Consider the following 24,215-nt stretch of genomic DNA (forward strand, 5'->3'; position numbering starts at 1 on the left):
TTGATATTGTTTTAAAATTTCATTTCAAAGATATTTAACAGTGACATATTTTCTATAATTATGACAGTAATCCAATTTAATGAAGAAAATAAAAATCACTCATAATCCTCTTGACTTGATAGAAGTCTTAGTCCCTTTAACCAAGGTACTGTGTATTTATAATTATCTTTGTTGGTTCTCCATGGGCCCTTGTTACCACCCCCCCGCCCACTATAACCAGGTTGCTATCTTGGTTATAACATAAACTGGAGGGTGTGTGTGTGTGTGTGTGTGTATACGCTTGTGTGTGTGTCTGTCTTTATTAGAAGAGGTAGAAAATAGTCTGAACTCTGAATACCCCTGCCTTAATGGCTCTCCAGGGCTGCTTTATTTATTTTATCCTGCTGTTCCAAATTTCACTTAATGTTGTATGGCTACGTTTGAATGCAAAATGCAAGATCTCTGTGGTTAACACTACTTGGCAACTAGTATTTGGGGATTCCTTACAGCCTTGTGGTGAATCAGTGATGTGCTTTTTGGTGCATCTCATTTAACTTTTTTGGGGATGCTTTTAACCTGTGAGCCGAGGCCTGCCTTCTCTTTTACGATGCCAAACACGTGTGCCTTGACTGGAGAACGGGGACCATTTCCGACTCTGTTAGAGAAATGGGAACATCGTGCTTTCAACATACCTTTCACTGAGAAGCTTGAAATGTTCTAAGGTGGCACATCAGGGCTTTATCCTCTTCTTCTTCTTCTTTTTTATTTTTTAAAGATTTTATTTATTTATTTGACACAGAGAGAGAGAGATCACAAGTAGGCAGAGAGGCAGGCAGAGAGAGAGAGGGGGAAGCAGGCTCCCTGCTGAGCAGAGAGCCCGATGCGGGGCTCGATCCCAGGAACCTGAGATCATGACCTCAGCCGAAGGCAGAAGCTTAACCCACTGAGCCACACAGGCGCCCCCTTTATCCTCTTCTTTAATTCCAGCTCATTTAATGGCTCACTCTGCTTGTGATGCCATAGTTAGACTTTTTTGTAAAAAAAAAAAAAAGTTATACATGAGTGGATTTGATTTTTATATTTAGACATAGCATGAGATATAGTATGTAAGCATTAGCTAGAAAATAATAAGTAATCCAAGAGAAGGAAAAATGATATTATCAACAGAAAGTAGATCCATTTCATTTCTGCTTTTTTGAAGCATTTTCTATGGGAAAAAAGCTTCTGAAGATAAAATCTATTTGAAGTGGCAACTTGACCTCAGAAAGAGAAAATTTGATTTCTCTAGAAATGTAAAATGCTGCCTTTTCAAAGACTGCAGTAATATGCTTCCCCAGACAAGTGTGCTTGAAAGTAGGACTAGGGAAAAACAGGGGAAAATCCAGCTTCTTTTTCCTTAACCTTCACACCATCCCTTCATTTGTAGGTTTCGGTGCGTATGAGCACATTTGGGTGTTGTATGTTTAGGGACATAAATTGTATGTTACAGAGAAAAATTTGTAGAAATACTTGACACTGTGAATTTCAAATCTTACTATGTATGAAAAATCAATTTCTAAAAACTCAAAATACATTTTACTTATTTTTTAATGAAACCCTCCCATCCCATTACATAAACATGCTCCTCTCTAGTAATTTCAGAAATATTTGTAACCAACTACCTTTATATCTGTATATGTCCTGGGCATCTTTTCCGTGCTTTGTGTTTGTTTGTTTGTTCGTTTTTGACATTGAACAGTTCTTCCATTATTTGTCTTTGATTCCTTTGTCTTAATTTTGTTTGTTTGTTTATTTGTTTTAAAGCAACTTACCTTTGTTCATCTTGGATTTTGGTTGCTTGTTACTGTCTTCTTTCTTTCTTTCTTTTTTTTTTTTTAAAGGTTTTATTTATTTTATTTGACAGATAGAGATCACAAGCAGGCAGAGAGGCAGGCAGAGAGAGAGGGAGGAGGAAGCAGGCTCCTTGCTGAGCAGAGAGCCCGATGCGGGGCTCGATCCCAGGACCCTGGGATCACGACCTGAGCCGAAGGCAGAGGCCTCAACCCACTGAGCCACCCAGGCACCCCTACTGTCTTATTTCTTTTCTGGATGGTTATCTCCTCAAAGGCTTTATGTAGGTGACTTTTGCTCTATCCAAAAATGGTTCCTTGCATCTGGAGGTATTCCGGAAGAATGCCGAGAAGTGTCCAGTCCATTGCCCTAAAATTGCAGAAGATTAGTGTATCAAAACAGATAGTAAAAATCTCTCAAAATCAAACCAACACAGACCAGATAACTGCAGTACGGTGTAGCTCACTGAGGAAAGGAGAGGAAGCATCAGAAACCCAGGAAAGGCTAAGGTTTGAAGTAGAACAACAAGAGATGCCACCGGGGTAGGAAAGTGGTAGAGAATGAGTGCAATTACTCCCTTGTCTTTTGCCTACATCACTGCTACCAAGGTAAGTGAGCTTCTGGAACCAAAGCACAGAACAAATACAAGAATGAATCAAATTATCAAATGTCTTGGGAAGTTTGAGGATACTATGGTTCTCTAAGGAGTTCTGATTTAAGACTTAATATGATTGTGTCACTGAATTTTAAAGAAATTAAACTTGAGATTGTCCCATCACTGTCAGTCATCCTTGAGGAATGATGAAAAACTGACGAGGCACTAGCAGCCTTGAGAGGTCCACTTAGTCACGGAAGATGGATTCTGTGAACCAGATTTAGGGGAAATGGTATGACTGACCTTCTCTCTGCATGTCCTCTTCATTCCCTCTCTGCAGCAGAACATTTTAGGACAGATTAGCACGTAGATGATTTCTGAGTAGTTAGAAAACAAAATGGCGATCATAAATATTATGTCATCCCTAAATAACCTTAATTCCTTTTTCTGATTGGATTGTTAAGCTAGTGGACCAGTAGAACCCTATTGTTTTTATTTGTTTTTCAAATGTGAGTAATGGTTTCTGTTTGAGTTCTACTAGGTAATAGAGTGATAGGCAGTTGTATGCTATGCTATTGCTGGCGGTGGGTTTACAACAGGCTGATGAAAGATCCCTAGGAGTCATAGCGTTTATTATACCTCCTTACGTGGTAAGAGGTTGGCTCATTTGTTCACCACAGAGGCCTAATTAGGTGCCAGGTGCAGATTTTCTAGTATAGTCTAGTCCAGTGATGGATGGATGTAGATGGTCAGTGTTGTGGTCTAGGAAGGAGGGGCCACAGAAATGAAGGACTGGCACGGAGAGGCTGAAAGTGAAAAAGAGGAATGAGGAGAGAGATAAAGAAAGGACAATTGATGAAGGCAGGTTCCCAGAAAGGTGGATGGAGACGGTGTCAAGAGTGTGGTGTCAAACGGCGCTGTCTTGGACCTCATCCTGTTCAGTTTTTCATTCCTACCTCAGATTAGGACACAGAGAAGGATGGGTAGTCAACGCCCATCAAAAACAGGATTGGAATTTGGAGCATACACGAGAGGCATGAACAGCTGGCTGCTGCTGACAAATTGGAATTTTATTAGGGATAAATCATACTCCTGAAATTGTTTAAAAAATGAATTATTAGGCATAGGGCAAGTTAGAAATGGTGTGATTGTGGGGCCCCTGGCAAAAACTTGGGGGTTTTCATGTTTGATCAGATTAGTTTGAGTTTATAATATTTTGTGACGATCACAGTTTAAAACATGCTTAGGCCAGAGAAGTACAAGTTCAGTTTTTGGAATGGGGCAGGCTGATATCCCAGTCCACTCAATGCTTTTCAGACCACATCTGGTAGTGTGCCCACCCTGGCAACCACATTTCAAAAGGGACTAATCAGCTGAAATGTCTCAAAAGCTTGCAGGTAAGACTGAAGGCTAGTCAACCATTTCAAAGAGCTGAGTATTTTTGGATGCTTATTGTAGAAAAGGAGACTTGGACATGTTCCAGACCAAAGGAAGAAAGGCTATGAGAAGTTGATGTAAGAACCTGAAGGTTAACAGAGTGATTCTCAACACCTCCAGGGTGTTTTAAAGTATACAAATGCTTAGGACCCCACCCACCGCTAGTTAAATCAGGGGTGGGGTCAGGCCATGATATGTCTGAAGACTGACTAGTTGATTCTAGCATGTAGCCGGCACCTTCATCTTCCGCACAGCTGTAGGTGGCCCCAGCTTCCTCCATGCCTTGCCTAATACCCAGGGGCAGCCAGGACAGCAGCCTGTCAGGAAGTCAGAGTAGACTCTCCTCTGCTCACATCACTGTTCACCATGGGCACTACCCAAGGGCTAAACTCCCAGATCGTCTGCTGTCTCTCTGACCTCACCCTCCTATTTCTCACTGGATCTTTGTAACTGTCCCGTTCCCCTATCTTTCAGGATCTCCCTGTGTCTTCTAGATCTAACATATTCTCTACCTCTTTCCGAAATTTTTCTTAACTCCTGCTTTAACAGCAAACTGGTTCTGTCCTGAGGATATTACTTCTCTTGAAGTCCTCCAAATGACTCACAGATTTTTGTGTTTAGCCTAGGTTTTTGTACTAAGATCCAGATACACAAATGCTAATGCTTACTATGTGTCTCCACTGGGGATGCTCCCAGACTAAGATCCTCGGAAACAGGACTCTGGTTCTCTTGTCTGAATCTCCTCTTCTTTACTGTCCCTCACTTCAGTAAGTGGTACCTGCATCCATCCCACACTGAGGTCAGAACATTTGGAATGATCTTTCACAACACTTCTTATGCCCAATCCAGTTTATCCTTATAGGTTGTTGTTTCAGTCTTCTGAATGTCCTTTTCCCTTTTCCCATTGCTGTTACCAAACACTGTTCTTTTGGGGCCACCATCTTTCCCCAGGACCACCGCAACAGCTTCCTGCCCTCCCTTCCTGGTGTACTCCTCACTGGTGTGCTCCTTCATGCCGTTCTATACCATAGGGAGTGAGCTACAGACACATAATTTAATCATAACATTTCCTTTCTTGAGATTCCCCCAGTGGTTTTCTCCTTTCCTCTCCTCTCCTCTCCTCTATTTTCTGTGGCTCTTAAGGACCTCTGTGATGTGGTTCTTCCATTCCTCTTTTCAGGGACCTCCCTAACTCCATCCCCATGCCCCCCCCCCCACCAACAGTAAGAAGCTCCAGTCACTCTTTCCTTCTTATATTTTTGTTTAACACATTGTGTTCTCTGCCTCTGAGATTTTGTATGGTTGTTCCATCTACCTGGCTGTTTCAACAGTCTTTTAGTTTATGGGTTCCTCCCTCTTTTTTTCCTTGAAACTTATTTGTTAAAGAGACAGGTTCAGTTTTCCTAAAGAATTTCCTATATTCTAGATTTTCTGATTGTATCCCAGTGGTATCATTTAACTTGTTACCTTATCTCCTTAAAATAAGTAGTTGGATTGAGACTTGGTTAGTTTGGGGTTGGTGTTGTTCTGTGGGAGGAGATGTCTGCTTCCATCAGGAGGTGCATACTGTCTGATAGCCTCTTTTTGTTACTTTAGGAACGATTAATAATCCATTAAGTGCTTATGATTAAGATTGGTGTTATTCAAATTGTCATTCCTTCTTCATTTGTCATGTGCAGTACATCTATAATGAGAAGCTTCCATATATCAACTATTTTGTTAGCGTGAAGGACCGTGTATATGAAAAAGTATATAAAGAGGGATGGTAAATGCTTAATATAGTCTCTGTATATGAAAGTATATAAAGTATATAAAAGTATATAAAGTATATATGAAAGTGTATAAAGAGGGAAGGTAAATGCTTGATATAGTCTCTTTAATGACTTTGATATTAACGACATTATTTTGTAGTACCCTCCAAATGTGACTCGTGAGTTGGTTATTTTGTTGTTGTTGCATTACAAACTTATTGAATTAAACATGTTTGATAGCTTTCAATCACAGATATTAGTTTAGTGATGCTTAAGTTGTTTCGTCTTGGACAAGTGAGAACTTGTTGTTTCTCTTTGACATTTTTATGTCTGTCTCCTTGGTGAGACCTAAATCCAAGGATCTTGTCTCTGTTGTTTGCCCTTTATCCCAGGCACAGAGTCACTGTCTCTCAATTTGTTGATTTAGGGGCAGGATATTAAAACTTAATTACGGGACAAACTGTCTTACAAAAGAGCATTTAGTTTAGTCTTTGTGGATTCAGAATTTGAATCAGAGAGTGGAAGTTATAGGAAGCAAATTTTGGCTTAACATAAGAACCAAAAAATTGGCGGTAATTTAGGGAGGTTGAGTTCCATCAAGTCTTTTGAGTGGCTGCTTTGCTCCAGGGAGTGAGAGGACAAGGATAAACAATCACATATGTGAGGATCTTTTTGCTTGGGAGCTTGAATGATCATTGAGGTCACTTCTGCTTGCAGGGTAATGACTCTCAAATCCTTTGTTGACAGATTTTATTTTTGGAAAGGTGCAGAGTTGGCTGGTTTAAAATTGTTGAAATGTAATTATTGTTTTCTCCCATGAACAATAATATGTCACTCTAAATTTGGTTCAAAGTATCATGAGTTTGTACATTTGATGAAACATTGGCAGTGATGAATCATGCTTTATTAGCAATCATTTCTTTTATAAAAGGTTATAATTGTCCATTGAACAGACTTCTCATTGCATTAAATTCTCAGTCTTTTTGCATTGTTAGTCACATTCTAATAAATAACCATTATACTATTCTTTTTTTAATCTTCAGATTTTATTAGTCGACTTCTCTCTGTATTGATAAAGATTAGCATGAAGTGTGATTACAGGCAACCTACTTTGAAATTCTAATTTATTTTTCCAGAATAAAATACAGTAAATAGCACTTTTAGGATATTGCAGAATTGCAGAGATTTAGTAATATTGAGATGAGTTCTCAGTTTACACCTGAATAAAAACTGAATTTAGATGGAGATAACAGGACCAAGTGTAAGTTTTAAATTTTTGAGGTATGTATGTTATACAGTAAGTAGGCACTTTAGCTGGTTTCCCTGTTAATAAAAGAAACACTATTAATAGTAAAATATTTTTAATGACTTTGCTGAAAATTTGAATTCAGCCCAATATATTGTCCTTGATACACTCTGGTTTGCTGTTGTCGCTTCCTCAGTTTTATCTACATTTCCTTCTGTTGCTTCTAGACAAATACAGTAAGGAAACTAGCATTGTATCTGTCTGCATTTGGTATTATTTCCTAGCAGTTTCTCTTGAGACAAAATCATAATAGAAGAGAGGCAGAATATATTAAATTTTCCAGAGTATATTAAATTTCTTTTAGGTATATTGCCTTAATTTCCTTTGTATCCTCTAGACATAATTTCTTCAAGGTGTTAGCACATGGACACTATTTTCAAAGATGACCTAGATAATATTTGTAATTTTGTTTTATTGTACCAAATTATCCTATGAATTTGAAGTAAGTAATGGAATAGAGAACCTTTGGGCTTTCCTTTGAGAATTTTTGCTCATAAGGAAACTCTTTCTATGCATCATCTTCTGAACCTGGAAGTTTTACCCTAAATGGGGTATTTTCCTTTATAGGTTTCACAAATGTTGGATGAACAAATACATGAAGAAATGAGCAGGCTGTGTTCCTTATTCAAAACTCCTACCTCTTCTTATTTTAATTAGAGAACTTTATTATTTACAAACTTAGGGCATACAGAACTGCGGATAGCATTTCTGAAGTGCATCGAGATTTGGATTTGTGATTAGAGCTAGTCTGAAAGCTGGATCCACTTGAACATGGCTCTCCCAGGACACCCAGTGTTGCCATGTCTCTGTGTGTGGTTGGCCCTGTACTTGGGCATTCCCCTGGCTCTCCCTCATCCTGCCTTTGTCAGTGCTTCCTGTGTGACCTTGGAGTAAAGGATGTCTCAAGTCATCCCTGGGCCAGAAGTCAGCTGGGCTGAGTGAGTTGTTGGAAGAATTAGAGAATAGTAAAGAATCTCCGAAATTAAAACAGCTCCTTAAATAGCTTAGGACAACTGGGTAAAACCTGGCAGTCCTCCGATAGAATGTTCTGCGGTACTATTGACACAATTAAAAGTTGTTTTCTTTTTTTTACTGTGTTAATCACCTGAATTAATGTCTTCACTGCCAATCAAGCTTTGATTGCCTTCTGTTCATTAGCTTTTGATTTAATTAATGAGACTTTTTAAAGAGGAATCTTCAGTGTTTTCCTGTAAACAGCTCTAATTTATTGATCAATTAGAATTTTGTAATTATTTTAAAGAACTTAAATCAATGTTTGAAGTACATGTTTTGGATATTTAATAAAATAGTTTAAACTACACAAGGTAGTTATTAGATGTAAACAGCTTTTCTGTTACGCTATGTTATTTTTATAGAATAACAGATATCTTCTTTGATGTCTTTAAAAAATTACATTTTGTTAGAGTTATTAACTTGGGATTTCAAGTATTTCAGTCTATGCTAAAGTTTATAGAAACATATGCATCAAAGGTAGAACATTAGAAAGTTGGTAATGTTATTTTCCCCAAAGGTATTTTTTCCAGAAGTGGAGTGGATGAATTAACAAGGCTTTAGAACTGAAGGGTTCAGTAGTTGGTGAGTATCTGGACATGTAGAGAAAAACTAATTAAGAAAAGAGAAAGTCATAAGGACTCTAAGGTTAAAGAGCAACTTGATAATTAATATGATTCTTAATGGAAGACTACTAAAGTAGTTGAAGAAGAGGAAGATACTGATTCGTGGTCTAGACACAGATAGCTAAAGGATAATGGGGTTTTGAAACATGGCTGTTGGGTGCAAAAGGGTTAATTAACAGAGCATTCTACAAACTCTAAAACTTTAAGGAAATGAAAACTTGCCATATCCACATGTGTCAGAATCAAAGAGGCTACACATTTAATTTGGAAAAGGACAATAAATACTTAGGGAACAAGGAAGAAGATACTGAAAACTTTATTAAAATTTGAGATTTCTGAAACTTTTGAAAACAACAATTACTATACTTTATTCTTTTTTTTTTTAAGATTTTATTTATTAATTAGAGAGAGAGAGTGTGTGTTTGTGTGTAAGTGAGAGAGCACTAGCGGGGGAACAGCAGGCTGAGGGAGAGGGAGAAGCTGGCTCTCCGCTGGGCAGAGAGCCTGATACGGGGCTCGATCCCAGGGCCCTAGGATTGTGACCTGAGCTGAAGGCAGATGGTTACTGACTGAGCCACCCAGATGCCCCTATACTTTTTTCTTGAGTTATCTTTCAGGTACAAGAAAGGAATTATCAGTGTATTAACATTATTAATATTTATTCAATAAAAGTTTTTGAGAGCCTACTCTGTGCCAAGCAGTTTTAGGCACTGGGCACATAGCAATTAACAAAACAGAAAGGGGCACCTGGGTGGCTCAGTGGGTTAAGCCGCTGCCTTCGGCTCAGGTCATGATCTCAGGGTCCTGGGATCGAGTCCCACATCGGGCTCTCTGCTCAGCAGGGAGCCTGCTTCCTCCTCTCTCTCTCTGCCTGCCTCTCTGCCTACTTGTGATCTCTCTCTGTCAAATGAATAAATAAAATCTTTAAAAAAAAAAAAAGAAAAAAAACAAAACAGAAAGAGTTCCTTCACTTCTGGAGCTAATAGTCTAGTATAAATTTTAAGGAAATTTTTAGTGTTATGTGATATAATGCATATTATATGTATTTTTAAGATGGTGTTTTTAAGATGGGATCAGTGTTTTTAAGATGGGATCGGGAGGGAGACAAACCATAAGTGACTCTTAATCTCAGAAATAAACTAAGGGTTGCTGGGGGGAGGAAGGGGTCTGGAGAAGGGGGTGGGGTTATGGACATTGGGGAGGGTATGTACTGTGGTGAGTGCTGTGAAGTGTGTAAACCTGGTGGTTCACAGACCTGTACCCCTGGGGATAAAAATACATTATATGTTTATAAAAAAAATAATAAATTTAATTTAAAAAACTCAGTGTTTTTAGCTGTTATAATTATCATAACTATAAGAAATTAATGCTTAGAGTTTCAACTCATGGAGGATGATGCTTTAGAATCAGAATTCCATTAATCTGGATTTTGTTTTTTTATGCAATTACCATAGTAAATATGTTAAAGGAATTTTTCATCACAAAAATAATGCACATTAGTATATGAAATTACTTAAAGGTGTTCTACCTCTAGTTGCATTTAAAGAGTAAGTATTGGTTCATTTGAAGATTTCTCTCCTTTTAGTGTATTAGAGGGGAAAGAATTATGCTTCATGGTTTGAGAGTGTTTTAAGTATATGACCTTCAAAAGCATGAATTCCCTGAATTCTAGAATTCAGTTCATGGTGCATATAAGTTAATGATCTCAAGGGAAGTAGAAAAGCTTTGTGGGAAGAAGGTTGTGTGTATTTTTTTATGGGTGAGGGGGAAATATCTGTAAATGTGGGGAAAGGTCCAAGCAGTTCCTGGAATCAGTTACTGCCTCCTCTGGGGAGCCAGTGATGAGCTCAACTGGGCTGAGAAAAATCTGTGCAGATGTCAGCACTGACTGCATCCCAGCCTCAAGCCCCGCCAGAGGCCCCCCATAGTCATAAAGGACAATGTGAGAGCACAAGGTACAGTCTCCAGTTGAACTCCATGTACCTATCAATTTTTTGCCTGCACCTGTGTACCTAGAGCACAGTCAGGAGTGGAAAAAATCAAGGTAATGTACTGAGGAGAGAAGGAGGGATGCAGGGCAGAAAAGCAGTTGGCTTGTCATTCCAGCTGAAAGACAAGGAAAAACAACTCCTAACCTTGAGAAGATGGTAGGTTGTGGAGCTTTTTAATCAGATGGCCTTAGCCCATTAGGGTAACCAACAAAAGTTTCAATAGTTCATGCAATGAGGAATGCCACTAGGATTGTCGGGCTGTGCCTGAATTCCTTGGACTTTAGGTTTTGTGTCTGTGGCAGGTTTTGAGCAAAACCAGACCAATTGGATGCAGTTCTTAAAAAAGAGACATTCTCATTCTTTATTTCAGACTCAGGTGCTGGATTCTCTGGACCACATGAATTCTTGTTTGCTGGTTCCATAAGCTCTGAAGATTTGTGGTTGCAATTTAAATTGCAATGAGAAGGGCGCCTGGGTGGCTCTGTCGCTGAGTGTCTGCCTTCGGCTAGGGCCCTGATCCTAGGGTCCTGGGATCGAGCCCCGTATCAGGCTCCCTGCTTGGTGGGAAGTCTGCTTTTCCCTCTCCCACTCCCCCTGCTTGTCTCTCTCTGTGTCAAATAAATAAAATCTTAAAAAAAAAATTGCAGTGGGAAACCATTTTTATCTATCAGATTGGCAGAGTCACTGGTTGATAACATAGTTAGGGAAGGAGCTTACAGGAGCTCGTACATTCTCTGTATAGGAAGTATAAGTTGGTACAACCTCCACGTAGGGTAATTTCCCACTATTTATCAGAATTAGAATTTAGATGTGCACATACGTTTTGATCTGGCAATACCACTTTTAGGAATTTATCTTAACAGATTTTTTTTTAAACGAATGTAGTTACATGCCCACAAATATTTATCGCCATCACTGTTGTAGTAGCAAAAAATTGGGAATGTGCGAAACGTCCATCAGTAGAAGACTGGGATTAAATGAAGTATACTATACTTACACGAAGGGGTAACCTGTGGTCTTTCAAAAGTAATAAAAAGTTTTCTCTATGAATTTATGAGGAAGTCACCAAATATTAAGGTAAAAACGATGTACAGTGTACTCTGTCCAGCATACTACCGTGTGTGTTTGTGGTTAAGTGTATATGAACAATGGTAACCAGTAACCTCACAGTATGGGAGCTGGGCGCTGAAGGAGTGTAGCAGGGAGACTTCCTGTTATCAAATGCCTTCTTGTATCTTTTACATTTGCTATGTGTGCTTGTTTTATCTATTCTTACTAACAAAGGATGCTGCTAGGCCTAGTAGAGGTAAAGGAGAGCATTTACCTAGAAGACCAATGTAGATTGTCATGTATTTGTTAACAGAATTGACTAGATAAAAAAGTTATCTGCCGAGTGCAGTCTGACTTTTAATTAGAGCCAATACACATTTAGAATGCATCTGGAAGAACCATCTGCTTGGATAGGTTTTATGTAATCTTATAATAGTAAAACATTCATAACTTTTATTTTGATGATATACTGTATGTATCATAAGACACATTCAAACCAAATGTAATTTTAGGAGGCTCTAGTAAAAAAAAAGAGAGAAATAATGAGAAAGGGAGGAATGGGTGATAAAGAAAGAGGAGGAAAGAATGGAAAGAGGATAGAAGTCTGAGAGTCAAGCTTCTGAACTTAGGGCTTGAATGACCTCGGCTTAAGACTGAAGATGAAGACATTTTAACCAAGGAAATGAAGGAGCTCTTGGAAAAGCTAAGGAGATTTATTTTGACTTCTTGATTTCTAATTAATCTGAGAATAATTGATCAAGTTTGGTGATTTTGTTAAGCACTAGTTTCATTCTGGAAGGAACATAGAGTGAATCATAGAAAACTTTGGCGAAATCTTAGACGGGGCTACTGTGAATATTTTAAATGGGACTATTTAAAATGTGAATATTTATGATGATGATATAAAATTCCCAACCTTACTGAAATTAATCTTGTTGTGGCAGCATAATTGAGTCACTGACATTTTCAGTGCAAAAATGCATAAAATATAAATCGTAAGGAAATTAGCAACATAACGGGAACATATTTTCGTGGATTCACTTCTCATCTTTTCTTTTGTTTCTGCCAGAGTGAATGGGAAGTTGGTAGCCCTGAAGGTGATTAGGCTGCAAGAAGAAGAAGGTACACCTTTTACAGCTATCAGGGAAGGTAGGCATTTTCTCATCTTTGCTTTTGTGTTTGCTTGATGTCTGTAGCTGTTTAAATATTACTCACCTCTGCATATGCAGAGTTTGTAAATTATATGGTTATATCTCATTGGAAAGTGTAAATGGAAATTTAAAAATCAGTATCTCTTGAAATCATGTCAAGTCATGTTAAATAAAATAAGACAATCCTGCTGTATACTCAGGTGTGTGGGGGGGAAACCTTCTGTGTATTTGTGGTGAGACTAAAGCTGACTAAGGAATTTTATATTCCTGGTTTTGTTTGTAGGGTTTGTAAGGTACACATTAATTAAACATTACTTTATATTCATGACTTTAAAGAAAAGTCCTTATAAATAGTGGTCTCATCCTATCTTATTAGTTATTTGTATTTCTTCTTTCTTGATTTCTTTGCTCCTGTCCTTTACCATTTTTTCTATTGGTTATTCTTATTGATTTAGAGATACTCTTTATATATTAGCATCATTTATCTTATAATATTTTCTTTCATTCTGTCATTTTTCTAAAAATTTCTTTTACAACATAGTTTGTTACATATATGTTTTAATTTTTATATAATAAAATTGTTTTATGTTTTGCTTTATTTCTGCATAGTTTCTCTACTCCCAAGAGAATAAAATATCTTTTTATTAGTGGGAAATTTTCAGTTCAGTTTTAGAACTTTTATTAATTTATTTATTTTTATTTTTATTTTTAAAATTTTATTTATTTATTTGAAAGACAGAGATCACAAGTAGGCAGAGAGGCAGGCAGAGGGAGAGGAAGGGAAGCAGGCTCCCTGTTGAACAGAGAGCCTGATGCGGGGCTTGATCCCAGGACCCTGGGATCATGACCTGAGCCGAAGGCAGAGGCTTTAACCCACTGAGTCACCCAGGCACCCCAGTTTTAGAACTTTTATTAATAGCTTTCCCTCCACTACATTTTTTTAAAAGATTTTATTTATTTATTTATTTGACAGAGAGAAAGAGATCACAAGTAGGCAGAGAGGCAGGCAGAGGGAGAGGAAGGGAAGCTCCCCACTGAGCAGAGAGCCTGATGTGGGGCTTGATCCCAGTACCCTGAGATCATGACCTGAGCTGAAGGCAGAGGCTTAACAACTGAGCCATCCAGGCACCCCCTTCCACTACTTTTTTTTTTTTTTTTTTAAAGATTTTGTATTTCTTTATGTTACAGAGAGAGAGATCACAAGTAGGCAGAGAGGCAGGCAGAGAGAGGGGGAAGCAGGTTCCCTGCTGTCCAGAGAGCTTGATGTGGGACTTGATCCCAGAACCCTGAGATCATGACCTGAGCTGAAGGCAGAGGCCTAACCCAGTGAGCCACCCAGGTGCCCCCTTCCACTACATTTTTAAGAAACTTCTAATAATAGTGTTATGTTAGTTTCAGGTGTACAATATAGTGATTCAACACTTCTATACATTAGTCAGTGCTCAGCATGATAAATGTATTTTTAATCCCCTTTACCTATTTCACCTGTCCCCCTACCCATCTCCCTCCCCTCTATTTGTTCTCTGTATGTAAGAGGCTGTTTTTTGGCTTGTTCTGCTTTTTGCTTGTTTTTTGTTTTTTCCTTAAATTCCAGATACGGATGAAATCATATGGTATTTGTCTTTCTCTGACTGACTTATTTCACGTAGCATTATACTCCCTTCACTACATTTTAAAAAGTACAAATTATCTTGACATAAGGCTTCAGTTTATTTTTTGCATTGAGGGAACTATAGCTGGTTCACAACAAAATAACTGAGTGATTTACTGCAAGAATATCATTAAGATATTGGGGAATTAAATGTAGTCTGTCACTGGTCTGATTTGTTTCTCACAACTATCATTACAATTTACATTTGTTTCTGAGAGGCTTCCTTTCTGTTTTCACTTTCTCACCTCTCATTCTGCTATTCATAGAACTTTCGTTTGTTTTCCTTCATTCCTACTTAGCTGAAAATGTTCTTGTAAAGGCATCTTTACAAATATTGTTATACAAAGAGGGTGCTCAGTCTGATGGGATTGGAAACCACTGGCTGAGATGGAGCAGTGGTTCCCATCGCTCTGGAGGGAGGCACGGTGAAGCGCTCTTGAATTTGATTTTGGTAGACCCTGAGTGCTGGGGAGTAGGAAAGGGGCAAAGAGATGCTAGGCCAACAGAGAAGCAAGAGGACATGAAACTGGGCAGTAGGCACACTCCCTAATGTGCGGGGTATACACCGCAGTTTCCCAGCCTGCCCTTGCTGTTCATGCCAGCCTTGGTTCAAGGTTCAAATAAAGTTTATAATGGTATTAGAGGATCCAGTGGTGACAGTTGGACTCATCAGTGGAAAGTTCAAGGGGACAAACAAGTAGGGTCAATCTGAAGTTGTTGTCGATCTGTTCATACTGCCTGGGTATGAGGCAAAGCTGTTGGGCACAAGGTAAGCCTAGAGAGAAGCTTGGGAATGGGCCCTGAGAGGCAGTTTTGTCATAGAATGCAGGCCTCTGTGGCTGGGACTTCGTTCCCCCAGTTTGGGAGCCTCTAAAGCCTTTGGAGCTGAGTATATTAGGAAGATAAATCTGATATTAGGGTATGATACAGATTAGATGAGGAGGAATCTGGAGCTGATAAATCAGTCATTCAAAGTCGTGCAGATTTGAAATTAGGACCTGGATTTATTGGAAAGCAGTGACAAAAAAATGATTTGTAGGGAAAGAAATGCTAGAGCATGGTGGATTACTGGTTATAAATTATTTGAGAGAGAAACAAAAGTGGTTTTGAGTTTGAATGAGTAAAAAAATGATGCCAGAAAGAGAAATAATTTGTGTTGTTTTTAACATTTTGTGGTTCACAAGGGCAGTTATCTACTGTAATCTTCACATGAGCCTTTCAAAGGGCTTTTGTATAGAGTTTATACTATTTATAGAATCTGTGTTAGGAGTATGGAACTGAGGCTTAGAGAGGTTAGATGACTTGTCCAAGGCATCGGATCTTGTACCCATACTTTCTTAGGTTCCAAAATGGTGTCATGCTAACGCTGTGGAGTAGTGAATATGGGTTTTGGACTCTCTGAGTTTGTGATACATCTATACGAAAATGTCTTCTTGGCGATGTGGGAGTGGAGCTCACTAGAGTTCAGCCTAAACAGTATATATTTAGCGTGGTCCTTAACAAGCTGGATACGTGTTAAGACTTTTGTGGGAGAGGACTTTGAACAAAAACAGGGAGTTAAATTGGATGGGAATGTAGTGAGATGGAAAGCCCCATGGATATTAGAGTCTGGAGTTCTGGGTTTGATCCTGGCTCTGTTTTCCATCACCTAGCAGACAACATGAGGCAAGTCACCTATATTACTATGCTAGGGCCCCTGAAAGAAAGTACCACAGGCTGAATGGCTTAGATAACAGAAATTTATCGTGTCATAGTTCTGGAGGCTGGAAGTCTGAGGTCGGGGTGTCAGGGTCCTGCTTCAGAGGGCCGTGAAGGAAGGATCAGTTTTAAGCATTTCTCCTTGGCTTGTGGATGGCCATCTTCTTCCTGTGTGTTCCCATCATCTTCCCTTGTACCTGCGTCCACTTTCCTTTTCTTGTAAGGACACCAGTCATACTGGATTAGAGCCCACTCTAATGATCTCAGTTTAACCTAATTACCTCTGAAACCCCCCTGTCTTCAAGTACAGTTACGTGCTGATGTCCTGGGGTTAGGACTTCAACATGTGAATTTTGGGGGACGTGCTTCAGTCTATAACACCACCTCATGGCTCTGGGCCTCTGTAACCCTGATTGTGGAACCCAGGAGCTGGTTTGTGCCATCTCTCAGGAACCATCTCCCTCCATGTTACAGTTTTGTTTTCCCACGGGGTCTTCAAACTCAGAGATTTGACTACCCTGGGGATCAGGGAATGCTGCAAGAATTGTTGAGGACTGGAGGAACAGATTACAAAATGACATCGTATTTTACGTTCAATAAAGTATTTTGAGGTTTCCTAATAAAATCTGACTTCTCGGTGATTTTTAAATGGAGATGAATGACTTGATAGTAAGAAGAGGAATTAAACTTTGGATCAGTTTTGGTAATTTACTCCTCTCTTGCCTTCTCATTCCCGCCTCTCAGTCTTATTTTTCTCATTTTTCTGCTCTGTATGTGTGGAAGCAAAAGCTAGCACCATTGCTTCCTTTCCCTATTAATAATAATTCATGTAAAATAACTCCTCTGTGTATCTGGTGCTAGAGTTTGAAAAACTTAGGATTGGGGTGGGTGCTGTTTGGGATATGCTCATTTTTGCATTTTTACGTTTTTCCATCTTTACATTGTTGAGGGTGTAGCATGGCTTGCTCAATTGAGATGAAGAACTTTAATTTGAGTTTGCCTCTTTTCTGCTATTTTGGTCAGTTTCCTTATTCACAAAATGTCAACAGCAGGAAGATTTTTAAAGGAGGAAAGCAGAAAGTAGGTTTCAAGTGGCAGCTTGCCACTTAGAAGCTTACCTGGGAATTTAGATTTTAACACATAATTTTCACCTAAAGTAGAAATACTTGTCAGCAACTCTAATCTTACCTGGATTTATGTCCAGAGATAGCCTTTGAATTTTATCTCAGAGCTAGAGTGCTTAACTGGCTTAATTCAGGTTCAGGTGCTTTGGGACTCATTCTGTTTTTGATGGCAGCTTAGAGAAATTAAGCAGCAGTGCTGTGGGCCAGCTTTTCTATTTTTTTATTCTCATATGATATCTTCATGGATTTTGATGGTAAGAGTAGAGTCAGGAGATACTGGGATGGTTTGAAAACGAGTAAAGTTTTTTAGAATAGCCATCTTTTTTTCTTTTTTTTTTTTTTTAAGATTTTATTTAGTTGTTTGTTTGTTGGGGTTCCTGGGCTGCTCAGTCATTAAGTGTCTGCCTTCTGCTCAGGTCGTGATCTCAGGGTCCTGATATCCAGACCCATGTCAGGCTCCCTGCTCAGTGGGGAGCCTCCCCCTGGCTACGTTCCCTCTCACCATCTCTCTCTCTGTCAAGTAAATAAATTTTAAAAACAAATATTTACTTGTTAAATAGAGAGAGTGAACACAAGTGGGGGTTGGAGCAAGGGAGAAGGACAAGCAGACTCTGCACTGAGCACCAAACCTGACACGGGGCTGGATCTTGTGACCCTGAAATCACGACCTCAACCAAAATCAAGAGTAGGACACTCAACTGACTGAGTCACCCAGGTGCCCCAGGCTATCCATCTGTACAAACAACTTCGAGATGTCTGTATTCTTGCTCTGTGATACTATATTGTAGGTGTTCAACAGTTGTTTTGTTTTTTGTTTTTTGTTTTTATTCTTTTTTTGACTAAGATTTGCCCAGTGAAAGGATAGAAGGGAACCGGTTATCATCTTTTGTGAATTTTTGAATACCTAATAGTTTTTAGGCAAGAGTTATGTTAAGAGAAATCTAGATACTCTAATAGAGAACAGTTTTTTTTTTTTAAGATTTTATTTATTTGTCAAAGCGAGAGAGAGCACAAGCAAGGGGAACTGCATGTAGAGGGAGAAGCAGACTCCCTGCTGAGCAAGAAGTCCGATGCGCGACTCAGTCCCAAGAACCCAGGATCATGACCTGAGCCAAAGGCAGACCCTTAACTGACTGAACCACCCTGGCACCCCTCACCCTTCTACATGCAGCTCTTTACTGAATCTCCCTATTTTCAGTTCAGGTTATGCAGCTAGTTTAGAGGGACTAAAAGATATTGAAGTACATAGGGCATAAAATGATAAAGCTCTATAAAGAAGCCTTGGCAGTTGAGGGGGGGCAGGGGGAAGAGGAGATGAATGTGTTTGGGAAGGACTTAAGAGGGATATCTGGTATGGCTTTGCGCTTGACTACATATGGAGCTTGATAGAAATGGGATATTCAGAATATTCCAAGATTTTGACATTCATGAATAAATAGTGAAGCCAATAGTAAAAAAGGCACTATGGGGTAGAGGGTTATAGGAGGGGAAAGATAAGAAGTTCAGTCCTGATCATGTTAACGTTTGAGATCTGGCCTTCATGTGGCAGTTGTTTATATGGTGGTGCAATTCAGATGACACATCAGTTGTACCTAAATTGGGGACCTTACCCCACACTTCCAAGTACATAATCTCATTTAGTCATTCTTTCAACATCGTGAGAAAGGTTGATAGTATCTTCATTTTAGTAATTAAGAAACTGAGATCTAAAGAGATTTTTGTCCAAAGTCATATAAGTAAATGGCAAATTTGGGTCTTCTACCCAGTATCCAGGCCAGTACCTGATGCCTGATGCCTGATGGTCACTCAGTATGTGCTGAGTGAGTGAATGACAGAATGAACGAATAAATTCCAAATCCTTTAGTGTTATTCTACTATATTGCATCACTGTTGAGACAGAAACCTCTATGATCAAAACTGTATATGGATTCTTTTCAGGCTAAGCAGAGAAGTACAGTTGGGAGAGCACCCTAGAGCAAGTTGGAAAATATTGAGTCTTGGTGAAGGCTGTGCCCCTAGCTACATGAGCATAAATGAGTCACCTAACATATTTAGTCTTTAATTTCTTCATCTTTGTAATGAAGAGGTTTGGACTGTATGATCTTACAGCTTTACGATTAAAATAATAGTACAGCATGAATCATTACCTGGGTAAAGGATCCTTAATTGTATCATCAGTTTGCTTCATACACACATGCTGTAATGTGATGCACATTTATTGTTTTTAAAATATTTCTTTTAAACCCTCTAATAATAATCCTTTATGTCTGTCACTGAAAAAATTAACATGAATTGCTTCAGAGCATTTGACATTTGACAGACAAGTTTTTCTTGAAATGGAAGATAAAAATCTACGAGTCTAGACTTCAACTTTAAGTAAGCTTATGTTAATTGCCAAAATTGTTATTCCTTGTAAGAATGAATAATTTGATGGGTGTCTGCCAGTTGATATCAACAAAAAATTTGCAAGCTGTTAGATCATGTGACTTTAAAAACTGAAAATCATGTGTTTTCCTTTGCATGTCTTTAATTTTAAAGGATGCAGATTTTTAATGAAGTAACTTAGTTTTTGTCCCCTTTAAGTTTGTGAAAAATTTTATATTATATTTTCTATTTTATTTGGAAATAGAGATTTCCAATTATATTTGGAAATATAAATATAAATATTTTATTGGAAATGTAAATTGAGCTGTGATACATTTATGTTTTAAATGTTTTTAGGATTATACAACTAGTTCTAATCTGAGGTGTTTATAATTGGCTAAGGACGTTTTCCAGTATCTACTATGCTTACCTTTTAAAAATGCTACCTCATTTAATTCTCCCAGTATTCCTGTGTTATGTGTAGATATAAATATCTCTGTATTAAGAGGTGGTAATGGAGGCCTGGAGATAACAAGTTATCTTATATCACACTATTTACTAATAAACAGTTAAGTTTGGATTTTAACTGGAGTTTTTGAACTAAAATGTTTGTTTCAAGGATGGTACTTTCTTCTCTTCAGAATTTCTAATCTAAAGTTACCGGAGTCCATAATCTACATATAAACTGCTTATCTTGATATTATTATCGTTGCTGCTGTAGGTTGCTGTATAAAAATTCAGTCCATTGGCGCCTCTGTTACTTCTCAGTATTTGAAGTTGTATTGTTGATCTATGTGTGATCTATGGACAGAAATGTCAAAGGATGACCAACTATGCACAGTAATTAATTCATGACCAGTGTCTTGACCACTGGCAGAATTTAGTGTCATTTATCTTCAAGCTCTAGATTAAGGTAAATTCTTTAATGTAAGGGGATAGTCAAGGACAATAGTAAACAAAGAGACTCTAATATTCATTAAAAAATAGATATGTCATGTATATTGGAAAGGAAGTTGACAGTCTTAGAGGAGACAGAGGGGCAAAAATATATTTGAAAGAATAATTGCTAAAAACTTACTTTAATTGTTGAAAAATGCAATTAATCTATTAATTCAAGAAGATAAATGACCTCCGTCTTAGATAATATGTAAAGGAACTAAAATTTGCACTTGTCATACTCTAAGTTTTTCTCTGAAAGACAGAGACAAAGAGAAAATCTTGAAGGCAATAGTTATAAAGCGACTTGTTACATTTAGGGGGGTGGGGAAAGTATGTTTAAGATCTAACCTGTTATCTAAACCAGAGGAGGAAGGAAGAGGCGTTGACTAAACAACCTATAAACCGAAAATTCCACAAGTAACAAAAAATATCCTTCGAAAATGAAAGTTAAAGACTTTCTCAGATCAGCCACAAATTAGGAGAAAATATTCTCAAATAATATATCTGATAAAAGATTTATGTCTGAAATATCTAAATTACATTAGAAAGTCCAAAAGTCAACAATTAGAAGACCTGCTCCAAATTTGTAAATGAGAAAACAATTTGAGTATGTATTTTACCAAAGAGGACATAGTAGTAGCTAATAAGCCCATGAAGTGATGCTCAAAGTTGTTAGTCATGAACTAAATGAAAATTAACACCATAGTGAGATGTGACTGTATACCCAATACAATGATTATAATAAAAAAAAACCAACAATACCAAGTGTTGACAAAGGATGTGGAGTAACTGGAACCCTCGTACTTTGCTGGTGGGAATGTCAAATGGGACAGCCACTTTGGAAAACATTTGGATAGTTGTTAAACGTTGAATATGAAATTAGCATATAGCCCAGTGTTTCCCCTCTTAGGTATCATATCATCTCCCCAGGAGAAAGGAAAACATACTTCTGCACAAAGACATGTACATGAATATTCGTAACATTACCATGCTGAATAGGCAAAATCAGGAAACAATCTAAATGTCCCTCAATTGTTGAATTGATAAACAAAATGTTGCATATCCCATACGATAAAAAGAAGCTAACTACTGATAACGTGCTTCAGCATGTTTGGACCTTGAAAACACTATGCTTGGTTATATAAGCCTGGTCATATATACATAAAATTTCCGGAAGGAGCCAATCTATGAAGACTGAAAGCAGAGACCTGTAGTTGCCTGGGGCTAGAGCTGGGAGCCAGGATTGGCCGTAAACTGTCACCTACTCTGGTGACATGAAATTGTTCCTGTGCTAGTTTGTTTTTATGACTTGACAAATTTGAGTTATAATGGCTGTGGAACTCTAGATTTATTCAGAGTCATTAAATTTTATACATACAGTGGGTATATTTTATGGTTTATAAATTATACCTCAAATAAATATTCTCCTAATTTTATTAAAATACATTTATAGGCTTAGCTAAAAATATATGCTTAGCTAAAAATGTGTTAACACTAGTGATCATTAAATCTTAATTAATAATAAGTTAATTATTACATTGCAAAACTTAGAAAATCTCTCTTTTTTCCAGTTTCTCTAAACTTGTATTATTTTCACTTTGTTGACTCTAAAAACTGACACCTCCTATTCTCAAAGATCTTAAAATTTATTAGTGGAGAAAGATAAACATGTTGACAGTTGAATTTGTAGGACTACAATTACAGAAGTCTGTTGGGGGGGCAGAGTGAGTGGGAACCTGCTGGTAAGTCAGAGTCTTGAAACTAATGGGAGAAGTGAAGACACCTGAGCAGTGTTGGTGGGTCACATGTCACATCAGAACTTGGTAAAAAAAAAAAGCATCAATTCAGTTCCTTGTCAGAAGCTGTCTCCTACTCCCAGTGTTGACTTCAGCAATATTATAGTCCTCATCATTCCAGAAAGACAGAGAATAAGGAGCAGTAGCAGGGTACTGAGTTGACCTGCCGTAACCATTTGGAAGAAGGAAAAGAGAAACCCTATGAGGTTGCAGTGAAGAACCTTTTGAAGCTGCCTGTCATTGCTGTCAGTTTTTGACAAACAACTTTAATCACAACATACTGTTTGTTCCGTGAGATAAAATAACCCAGGATGAGCAAAGTATCCCTGTGTAATTTACGCAGAGGAGATGCTGATTGAAAATGACAGCTGGCGGGTTGAACTTTCATGACTCCACAGTGAAGAGGAGGCCACAGAGGCTCTATCTTGGAGGAAGGAATGTCCTTTGCCTTTTCTCAAGCCTGAGTTCTCCCAGCCTGTCTGCAACTCTGCTTTGACCATATTTTTTTTAAGATTAGAAAAATTTTTTTGTTGGGGGGAGAGCAGCGGGAGAGGAAGAGAAAAACCAAAGCAGTGTCTGCGCTGAGCCAGACGCAGGGCTCAGTCTCACAACCCTGAGATCAGGGCCTGAGCCAAAACCAAGAGTCTGGCACTCAGCCGACTGCCCCACCAACCAGGTAGCCCACGCTTTGACCATCTTTCAAGACCTTGTTAAAGTGCTCTCTCTTTCTGAGACCTTTGCTGGTTTTTGCAGAAATAATCTCTTTTTGTGCTGCTTTGGCTTGCTTGTTTTGTTGTTGTTTTCGCTTATACCCTTACGTCTTAGCATTTATTTATAGCACTTACATTATACTTCATGATATGGTCCTATCATAATGACATATGGTCATTATGTATAATTATTAATTATTATCACAAAATATAATGACATGGTCAGTTGTTTTTGATTGTAAACTATGTATATATGTGTATATATATATATATAAACGTATATACAATATAGTGTGTATATATATACATATATATATGACCTTTAAATCCCGTGGGTTGTGATGTGAAGCAAGCAGTGGCTAGTCATATCCTAGATCGTTCCCATTAGTCACCAAAATGGAACTAACCCAGACTTCAGTTAGCATTTTAATGAATTTAAGCAGTAATGAAAAGTGCCATGGTAGTTTTTGAATTAAAATGAAAAGAGAGTTCTGGTGTGGTGATGGAAGAGATGGGATTTGGGTTGAACTTAAAGACAGTGTGTAATTTGTTGAGGCTGTGATAACAAAATACTAGAGACTGGGTAGCTCGTGGACAGCAATTTATTGTTCATAGTTCTGGAGGCTGGAAGTCCCATATCAGGGTGCTGGGGTGGTTAGGGTACCCTGGTCTCCAGCTTATCCTTTTATTCTCACATGGCAGAAAAGAGTTCTGTGGGGGTCTTTTCTTTTCTTTTTTAATTAATTAATTTTTTTCAGCATAACAGTATTCATTGTTTTTTGCACCACACCCAGTGCTCCATGCAATCCGTGCCCTCTCTAATACCCACCACCTGGTTTCCCCAATTTCCCACCCCCCCACCCCTTCAAAACCCTCAGATTGTTTTTAAGAGTCCATAGTCTCTCATGTGGGGGTCTTTTCTTAAAAAGAACATTGTGTACCTTCCAAAGGCCCCACCTCCTAATACAATCACCTTTGAGGGTAGGATTACAACATAGGAATTTTGAAGGGAGAGCACAAACAATTAGATCATAGCAGGTAGGTAGGATTCGTATACAGAGAAATGAACAGAGAAAGGCCTGCCTGCCAGGGTAGCTGGCTTAGGTAGGAAATAGCACTTCCTCCCCCTCTCAGCCCCATCACCAGTCTGACTGGCTTAGAGGAGTTCAAATCTCTTGACAGTGGGGTGGGTGGGTTGGTTGCCCT

At 38.4% G+C, this 24,215-nt stretch overlaps 1 protein-coding gene across 4 annotated transcripts in view; it reads left to right on the top strand.

Annotated features, from left to right (window-relative positions):
• The window catches only part of CDK14 (cyclin dependent kinase 14), a 570,565-nt gene that overhangs the window by 177,607 nt on the left and 368,743 nt on the right, over nt 1-24,215 (top strand). For all 4 annotated transcript variants that reach the window (XM_044245987.1, XM_044245990.1, XM_044245988.1 and 1 more), the window contains one exon: nt 12,646-12,725. In XM_044245987.1, the coding sequence (XP_044101922.1) occupies nt 12,646-12,725 (80 nt within the window). The remainder of the gene's footprint in view (nt 1-12,645; nt 12,726-24,215) is intronic.

Source organism: Neovison vison, chromosome 4 (assembly GCF_020171115.1).
Source record: "Neovison vison isolate M4711 chromosome 4, ASM_NN_V1, whole genome shotgun sequence".
Lineage (NCBI taxonomy): Eukaryota > Metazoa > Chordata > Mammalia > Carnivora > Mustelidae > Neogale > Neogale vison.